The sequence below is a fragment of the Primulina tabacum genome, chromosome 11, assembly GCF_025594145.1.
Source record: "Primulina tabacum isolate GXHZ01 chromosome 11, ASM2559414v2, whole genome shotgun sequence".
Lineage (NCBI taxonomy): Eukaryota > Viridiplantae > Streptophyta > Magnoliopsida > Lamiales > Gesneriaceae > Primulina > Primulina tabacum.
Genome location: NC_134560.1, coordinates 2,886,811 through 2,896,668, shown reverse-complemented (window position 1 = coordinate 2,896,668; position 9,858 = coordinate 2,886,811). Strand labels below are relative to the sequence as shown.

General features: G+C 33.2%; 1 protein-coding gene across 1 annotated transcript; it reads left to right on the top strand.

Annotated features, from left to right (window-relative positions):
* The first annotated feature begins 8,587 nt into the window (after window positions 1-8,587).
* LOC142519242 (NAC domain-containing protein JA2L-like) lies at window positions 8,588-9,858 on the top strand. The gene is made up of 3 exons (XM_075622189.1): window positions 8,588-8,844; window positions 8,930-9,198; window positions 9,287-9,858. The coding sequence occupies exons 1-3, from the start codon at window positions 8,664-8,666 to the stop codon at window positions 9,845-9,847; spliced, it is 1,011 nt and encodes a 336-aa protein (XP_075478304.1). The 5' UTR covers window positions 8,588-8,663; the 3' UTR covers window positions 9,848-9,858.

Genomic DNA, 9,858 nt, shown 5'->3' with positions numbered 1-9,858 from the left:
TGAGATCAAATGGAAAAACTTATTATTAGATACTGATATCTCTTGTTATGTGATACATGTATACATATTAATTTTTTTGGACATTAAACATAACTTTTTTTAAATGTTTAGAGATCATATTGGAAATTTTAAAAAATTTAAAACATTTTTTAATGATTTTTTGTTCGAGATGATGTGATAAAAAAAAGAAGAGTAAATTAGTTTTTTTATGATATTTTTTTATTACATGAAGATAAATTTTTTTTTTTTGGTAATTTTATAGGGTTATTTTTAATTTATAAAAAATTACACAATGACCATAAAATTAATTATTTTAAGTTCGTCATGTATTTAATATATTAAATATAGTCTAGATAAAACTTAAAAGTCGTGGCTTACTCCATGCTGAAAACTTGGAACTTTTGAGAGCTTCATGCGAAATTACACAGCCGTGATTTCTCAGATAAATAGCCGACGCTTTGGAGATAATAAGCACATGATTATTTGAAATCAAACAAAGGCGGCTGGATCCGATAAATTCTAACGACTCTTGTAATATTTTGTGTGTTTGTTTGAATGCGCTTCGCCGATTTTATATCCACCCCTAAATATCTAGCTCTCTTTTTTGCTTTTATTATCTTTTACTAGTCTTTTACTAGTAAAAAATGTACACGCGTGGCATATGTTATTATTTTTTTTAATTTGATCAAATAATATTAAACAATTAACACGAAATTATTTTTAAATTAGAATAGTTGTATGATTTACTAGAGAAATTTTGTTTAGATTTTTTTCTATGTAAAATATGGGGTGACTTGAAGAGCTTTTTAGTAGGGTAAGAAGAGTAATTATGAAATTAAATATTTTGATGTCATCTAAGGTAGTTAATTTATTATCAAAATTGCAATGTAATCTTTCACTATTTTTTATAAGAACGATTAAACCAAATGAAATATTTAAAATATTGTACAAGCATGCAACGTGTGTTAAGAGTCACTAGTACATATAGTAGCACCCCCTACACCATCATCATGAAAACCAATGTAACACTAGTAGAAAAATCGGATTTTACTTCGGCAGGCTTTACTACGGCAATAATAAATTACGAAGTAATACATTACCAACAATTTCAGTAATAACACAAGCGAAGAAAAATAATACATTTTACTTCGGATGTTTAAAAACATGGGTTTCACTATATTTTTTTATTATATTTTACTTCGGCATATCAATGTTGACGAAGTAAAAAAAATAAGAAAAATAAGTTCATGCTGAAGTAATAAGATGAACCGCGCCGATTAACAAAGAAAGATAAACTATACTGAACATTTAGCGACGGTTTGTAGTTAAAAACCCGTCGCTAATAGCGACGCTTTTTTCGCGCATATGCGCACACACTTCAGCGCATATGCGCGAGTGCCTCTGTTCTCGCATCGTAGCTACTGGCCTCCTCGCGCATATGCGCGAGGTCCTCTGCCTACCTCGCGCATATGCGCGCATCGGTGTCGCGCATATGCGCAAGAGACACTGCCCTCACACATCAATTTTCGCATGTAATCACATTTCCAGTCACGGTTGGTTTTAAACCGTCGTCGATTTAGTCAGCGACAGTGTTATAAAAAACCGTCGCTATTAGCGACGGACTTGTCAAAAACCGTCGCTAGTAGCGACGGATTTTTAGAAACCGTCGCTGAATAATATCGATCATATCATATTTCCTTCACAGACGAGCTCATTATATCCATCCACATTTTCTTTCAAAATTAACCCTAACATCACGCCGTTTCACCGCCGTGGGCTTCGAACCACCAACACCACCGTCGTTCCACTCACCGAGAGGGAAGCAAAACACCACCACCACCACCGTTCAAAGCACTGAGTTAGTCCGGCACCAGTTTCCCGAGGTATGGTATTGATTAGAACGATAATTGGTTACTTTCTTGTTGTCGTACCTCTGTTGAGTTATTTATTGAAAATGGCCACCACCAACCTTATCAGAAGTTTGAAATACATGGTGTTAAGACTTTATAAGTCAAGTGTATTCTATGCGGCTCACGTGTTGACAGAATTAATGCAAGCGATTGGTAGGTCTTTCGATACTGTAATTGATATATTGTTGTGTTCAAAGACTCAGTAGTCTATTGTCTTGTATTATCAAGAGCTACTAGTTGAGAAGTCCCTTTCTGTATGACTCAATAGTTTCTGATGAGGTTGGTGGTTGAGATACACACCATTTCTTTGGAGGTGCGTGTTGTTTTCTAAGGCTTTGGTTGTCCGTCTCTGGGTTCTTAATGTTCGGTATTGTCTAAAATATTTGTTGTCCCCTTCTTGTTAGGCATTGTCTAATTTTCGGTTTTTCTAACTTATATGCACTGTGTGTTGAGGACTGGACATGAAGGTGTTTGTTAGTCATTGTCTCCGTCGAATTTTTTTGTTTTTCTAACTTATATGCATCTGTGTAGTCTTCTTTCGTTTGTTAGTCAATAGGTAGTCTTCTTTCGTTTTTTTTTGCGCTCAACAAATTAAATTAAAAATGACATTATTAAATGTAATATTTTCAGGTTTAGATCAAATTTATTGTTATATATTTCTGGTATTTTGCTGTATTGAAATGGATAATTCTTGGATTCACTCGGATAGAAGGTCAAAACAGTACGAGGAGGGTGTGGAACTGTTTATCAGAGGTTGTTTAGAGAATCCCCATATTGACCCCAATTTAATTCATTGTCCTTGTTGCAAATGTAAAAATCTTAAAAAAAGACTAGCTAAGTCCGTTCGAGAGCATCTTTATTTCCATGGTTTTAGTCAAAATTATGTGAATTGGATTTGGCACGGTGAGTCTGCTGAAAGTGACAAAGTAAATAGGAGCACGAACAAGGAGCCAATTGGTAACTATCACGGACACTTTGAAACCACTAATATGTGTGTGTAGAGATAGCATCTGCCTCATCCCATACAACACTGGGTAAGAATTTAGTTATTTATAGATTTTTACTTCATGGTAGTCAATGCTGTAATTTCATTTTTTCAGGTACCATTGGATCTTGACAATCGTCAACGAAGATAAGAATATGATATATTTATTGGATTCAACGTCTAACAGGAACCGAGATGATACATGGAAAACTATTGTGACAAAGTAAGTAGTAGCTTATGTTGATTTTGAATACATTAACTTATAAATATGCAAAAAAATAACTTCTTACTTTTTAAAATGTAGTGGGGTGAAGATGTACAATGCCTCCAAGGGTATTTCTAAAGGGCCAGGATTTAAAATATTGACGGTATGTATCGTACTTATTTATGAATACATGAATTGGTAGTGGTTATTGATTAGATTGTGATTGTTGCATTAACTTTTCAATTCCATTATAGGGTAATCTGAAAAAAAAGTGGTTCGGTTGAGTGTGGATATTGTGTGATGAGGTACACGAAAGAGCTAGTCGATTGCGATGATCCACAGTTGGAGAAGATGATGAGTTTCTTCTTGGGATAAATTTGTTGATTGATTGAGATGAATTGTTGTCATAAAATATATTTTATTGTTGAGATAATGTGTTGCTATTGAGATATATTTTATTGTTGAGATAATGTGTTGTTGTTGAGATAATGTGTTCTCATTGGGATATATTTTATTGTTGAGATAATTGCTTGAGATGAATTGTTGTCATTGTGATATATTTTATATTATTGATAAAAAAAAGAAATTTTGTTCCTGATTTTCATATCTTCTGTGTTGTAATCTTAAACTTTTGTGTTTATTCTGTTTATTGCTGATATATGTTTTGGTTAAAATACTTTCTTTTCATTTGTTTTATTTGGTGGGTTGTTGGTTTTATCAAGAAATTTGAAGTCCAGAAATCATATACGGGAGTATGATTCTGGACTGTAAGTGTTGTCTTTTTTTCAAGAATCTTGTATCATTTCCAAGTGGCACAAATTCAATCTGTTCTTACTTTTAAGTTGATTTCGCTTCTTGAAACAAGAAGTTGGGTGGCTTCAGATTTTGTTGGAGTTTAAGGTGATCTGATTTTGTCTTTTCCTGTTTTTTTGGTCTATATCTGTCCTTATTGGTTCCCTCATATCGGATTAAACTCGAGACTCTTGTTGTCTGCGTTTATTGGTACATGCATCATGTTAATCATATCAAAATTGTCTCATATATTAATTCTTTTACGTTAATCCTCAAATTAATATGGTTTTACTTTTTTGTGACAGCTTGTTCTTCGAAAAAAAATATGTTGTAAATGGGAAATTCTTATAATTGTTTTTAAGCATGAGTTAATTATATTTGTGTTCCAAGATTAAGTTTTAATTTTCCTAGCTAGCTTGGCGGCTCATCCAGCCTTACGTTTTTTATGTTTTAATCATCCAGCCTTACGTTTTTTATGTTTCAAATTTCAGTTTGCAGGATGCATCAAGAACCAATATTACACCCAATGTCAATATAACGAGGTTAGAAGTGAATGGAGTGAATTTGTTTACTCCTATGTAGGTGCTTAGATGGATGGTGTATGTTGGGACAAATATTTTGTTTGTCATTGTGGATTTTTGGATATACTTTTGGTTTTGTGGATACATTTTTTGGGTTACTTGTGGATTGATGAATATGTAATTGTGGATTCGTGGATATTAATAATTTTTAGATGGATAATTTATGAGTTTAATTATATTAGTGTATTAAGTCATATATTGCGAAGTCTTTTTTTAACAATTACTTCATCAAAATAAAAAAAAAATGAAGTGTAATAGGTAAATTACTTCGTTGTTATTTGCAAATTGTGAAGTTACATAATATTAAATACTTCGTCAATAAGAAATCAGACGAAGTGATAGAATTAATTTACTTCAACATTGTTCTGTTAAAGCAAAGTTGTTTTTCTGGACCGGTTTTTCTTCGAAAACCGGCCAAAGACTTCAGTATTTTCAATCATACAACTTCGGTTATTATGCGAAGTAAAAGGTACATCTATTACTTCACGTCCATATACTTCGACAATTAACTACCTTATTACTTCATTGAATACGCGAAGTAAAAAGCGATTTTTCTACTAGTGTAAGTTCCTGAGAATCACTTTAGAAATATTTTTGAATTTATGAATAAATACCGAAATTTTATGATGTCTATCCACTCCATTGTCACTTAGATATGAATAAATGCAGAAATTGAATTGAGTCTTTGTTGTTGTTAATTACATAATTTAGTCCACGTGGGCCATGCATATTAAAGTCCTCGTGGGGCACATAATAGCTCCTTAATTAAACTTTGAATTATAATTGGTTGGTCAAACTTGGCAAGTTGCCGAAAAGGGGTTTCCAACATGTGGTCTAAGATAAATTATTGTTTTAATGTTTAATTATCTGCACCATATCGTGATAAGTATAAAAAATTTGTTTCAAAGACTTTTACTCCGCGAGACACATACAACTCTTTTATATACGGTTTTACGGATTTTTATTCGAAGACGAGTCAATGATGGTCATATTACAATAAAAATTAATATTTTTGATATTAAAAAACAATATTTTTCATAGACATGATTCAATTAAAATATCTATATTACAAAATAAAATATTTATTTTATTTCTCGGTTGTAAAAAATAAACATATTTGGAATATATATATGCGTATATATGTGTGTGTGTGTGTGTGTGTTTACTCGTCAAATTATTGGGGTTGTTAGATATCCAAATTTTTTAATGACATTGTGGATGAGTTTTTCCTAAAACGTAAAGGTTTGACACAGTATAAAGTAAAAAGAATTGGCCACTCAGTAACTAGGGTTAGTGCAAAATGACTTGGCCAAGAATCTCCAGATCATAAATAAGCCTTCTGGAAGAAGAAAGAACAATATTATTCACAATATATAATGGGTGACAGCTTATTTATTTTATTGTATTTTGTGTCTTGATATATGAATTTTGTTTTGATAAAACAGAAATAAGTTTGCATTAATAGATACATATTTGGCAAAACACTTCCAACCTAACGAAACTAACCTCTTGGCATATCCACATACCACAGAACATGCACCTACCGCTCCTTTTAATGGTTTCTGGGGTCGGGGTGCTCTGCATGCATTGTTCGTGCTTTCATGTTCCTCTGCCGAAATATATCAAAAGTTGTCATCAGTTCCTTCCCTTTTTGTCCCATCTCTTTAGTTTATCCAAGATGTTTGCCTCCTGTGGTTGTCATGTATAATATATATATATATATGTATGGCGATAATTTATAATACCACAGGGTATATGCATGCATGCGCGCAGTTTGGCTCACATGCATCATGCATGCATGTTATTAACAGCAAAAATAAAAGATTTTAATTATATCATTATTATAATGGCATAGGAATTCGGGGTCAAGCTGCAAAATTATTCTGTTTACTTTGTCTGTTTCTTATTATTTCATTATTTAGGAAAAAAGTGTAAGATTACAAAAATAAAAGTTGAGCCGTGAGATTGATCAAGTTGCAGATAAAATTGAATATTGTAAAATTAATGCGAAAGTAAGTTCATCATTTGGCTTGAAAAAGAATATTCGCCAGAATTTGCTTCAAAAAGAACATTCAGCATGGTGATGATTATTGGTTTCTTGATATTTTAGTTCTCGTAAAATTTTATTACATACTCTATTATTGAATTATATTTTGAGATCTATCTTCTCTCTCATGCACAAATATATATATATATATATATATATATATATATATATATATATATATATATTTATTTATTTATTTATCATATTCACCAACCTTGTCTTCCTACAACTGAGATGATACACATCTATTGAACGTGAAAAATTATATCGAGATCGTACATTTACTAGGTGAATGTCATCTCAATTGTTGATACAGAGAGGTTGATCAACATATATATAAATATGTAAATAATATATGTATATGATGGTAATGTTATACCAAATTAATGAGGACCATTTTTATATTAGTAAATTAAGAAGCATCTATTTATAAATAAAGAAACTAAACTTTAAAAAAATAACAGAACTTAAGCATATACTTATCTCCGAAGTCTGAACGAGTCAAAAGTTTAAATTGCGTGAAAGCAAACCTGAACAAAAAGGAATAGGGTTATCTAATACTTATCAGAATCCCATGCAATCATTGTAATCTTAAACCAATCACTAGAAAAAAAAACGTCGCCCTTTTGACCCACCAAAACAATTAATTGATTCCTAGTAAAAAAAAAGGAAGAGTTGTCATGCCACCACGTGCACTAAATGTATTATAAAAACCATATAATAAAACATCTCACAATTAATTTATTTGCTTCAAAGAGAAGTCAAGCTTCTGACGTGAAAGCTAGCTCCATCCCCCCCCACACCACACATAACATATACATATATATGTATATAACTATATAAGTGTGTACATATACAGAATATTCGAGATATATGTCAAAATCAAAGTTAATAATCAATATATTTATAAATAAAAGTACATGGTGTTGAATAAATTTCTATAAATAAATATCATGAATAATTTTATAAAAGAAGATTACGTTACACCAAGCTGTAAGTTCAATTTGACTGCAATCACTTATTGATGTGGTTGAGTGAAAGAAACCTTAAAAAATAAGAAGACAAAAGCCGCAAGAATACAAAGGACGACGTGTCGAATAATCGTGATCTTCTTTTTTCTTCCGCCTAACTCTTAAACCCACCCTCTTCGTCTTATTATGTCCACGTGTCTTCTACCATTTTTGTTTTCGCCCAAAAAAAAATAAAAAAAAAATATGCAACTTGTTAATTAATTATTAAACTAGCCCCCAGACTAAGCAACCTAGGTTCTTGTTTTTTTGGGGAAAAAAACAATTGTAGAAATTAAATTTTTTATTAGCTGTTATTATATAATAATAATATTCGGAAAGTCAATTTAGTGATTAATGTCCCACGTAAAAGGTTGACAACGACTGTGACGTCATTGGGTCTGTGGCCGCCAGCCTGGTGAGAAACACGCTACAGTCGTCGCAGTACAATTTTCTACGATAATCGTGTGCGTTAATTTAAACTTGTAGATGATGCACTATCCCACCACACGATTTACTGGCAAATAAATTAATTTATTTGAGAAATATAAATTTTTATTTGAATTTTCATTTAAGAAAAATAAAAAAAGAAGAAGATAGAATTAGACATGCAAAATGAAGGGATTAAAAGGGATTTATTTATAAATTGAGTAGGTTTCTTGTGAGACGGTCTCACGAATCTTTATCTGTGAGACAGGTCAATCTAACCGATATTCACAATAAAAAGTAATACTCTTAGCATAAAAAATAATAATTTTTCATGAATGATCCAAATAAGAGACCCGTCTCACAAAATAAGAACCGTGAAATCATCTCACACAGGTTTTTATCATTTAAATTTAATTAGGTGTGCGAAATAAGCAAGTATAGATGCACCTGCTCTTGGATAAGGTCGGCCAGGCCACACGATAGGCGAACTCTCTAATACGTGTCAGATTTTTAACGGCGATGCATTGGCCCCACCTTTTGACACTCCGAAAAGGACGACCGTACTTATCTATTTCTTTTATATTATTCCATACTCTATAAATACCCTCTGTATTTCTCCATTTTCGGAGAAAAAAAAAAAGAGATTAAATCTTTAATTAAAAAACAAAATATTTTGCAGATCTCCTCTGAATTATTATTAGGAAAACATGGGACTCCAAGAAACCGACCCGCTTTCACAGCTGACGTTGCCTCCCGGATTCCGGTTCTACCCGACTGATGAAGAGCTTTTGGTGCAGTACCTTTGCAGAAAAGTTGCAGGCCATCAATTCTCTCTGCAGATAATCGGTGATATCGATTTGTATAAATTTGATCCTTGGGATCTACCAAGTAAATACCTAACACTGTATACATATCATTTTAACGGACCAAGTTTCGCTCGAAATTTACATTTAAAAGAAACGATTTTGTGCAGGCAAAGCTGTATTTGGAGAAAAAGAATGGTATTTTTTCAGTCCAAGAGACAGAAAGTATCCGAATGGATCGCGGCCAAATAGAGTTGCAGGCTCTGGATACTGGAAAGCCACCGGGACTGATAAGATCATCACAACACAAGGAAGAAAAGTCGGTATAAAAAAAGCTCTCGTTTTTTACATTGGAAAGGCACCTAAAGGGACAAAAACCAATTGGATTATGCACGAGTACAGGCTTTCTGAATCTCCAAGAAAGAGCGGCACCTCTAGGGTAAGAAAATTCACTTTTAAAAATACTATTTTGTTTGCTTTTTGTGTTAAATTTGAGCTTGATAGATTTTTTCGTTTTTTGTTTTTAGCTGGATGATTGGGTCCTGTGCCGAATTTACAAAAAGAATTCAAGTGGGCAGAAACCCGCCATCTCTGGAGTCCAGAGCAAGGAGTATAGTCACGGTTCGTCTTCGTCTTGTTCATCTCAGTATGACGACGTTTTGGAGTCCTTGCCGGTCATTGATGACCGTTTCTTGTCTCTGCCAAGCGTGAATCCCATGAGCAACTTTCCGCATGAAGATCAGAAGCTGAATCTGCAGCAATTGAGCTCCGGGAATTTTGATTGGGCCACTTTAGCTGGACTTACCTCGTTTACCGAATTCGTTCCAGCCCAGCAAGTTGGTCCAACCCAGAATCAACAGATGAACGCAAATGGAGGAAATGAAATGTACGCCCCTTCCTTGCCTCAAATTGGGAGTAGTTTTGTCGAAGACGAAGTAGATAGCAGGATCCGATCTCAACGCATATTGGACAATTCCAGATTTTTCCCTGGCAACCCGAGTCCGTTCACTCCGAGCTTTTCCAACGGGTTTGATCCGTTCCGAGTTCGTCCCCCGACCCACGGCAGCGGATTCGGGCTTTCCCAATGAAAAATGGAAAA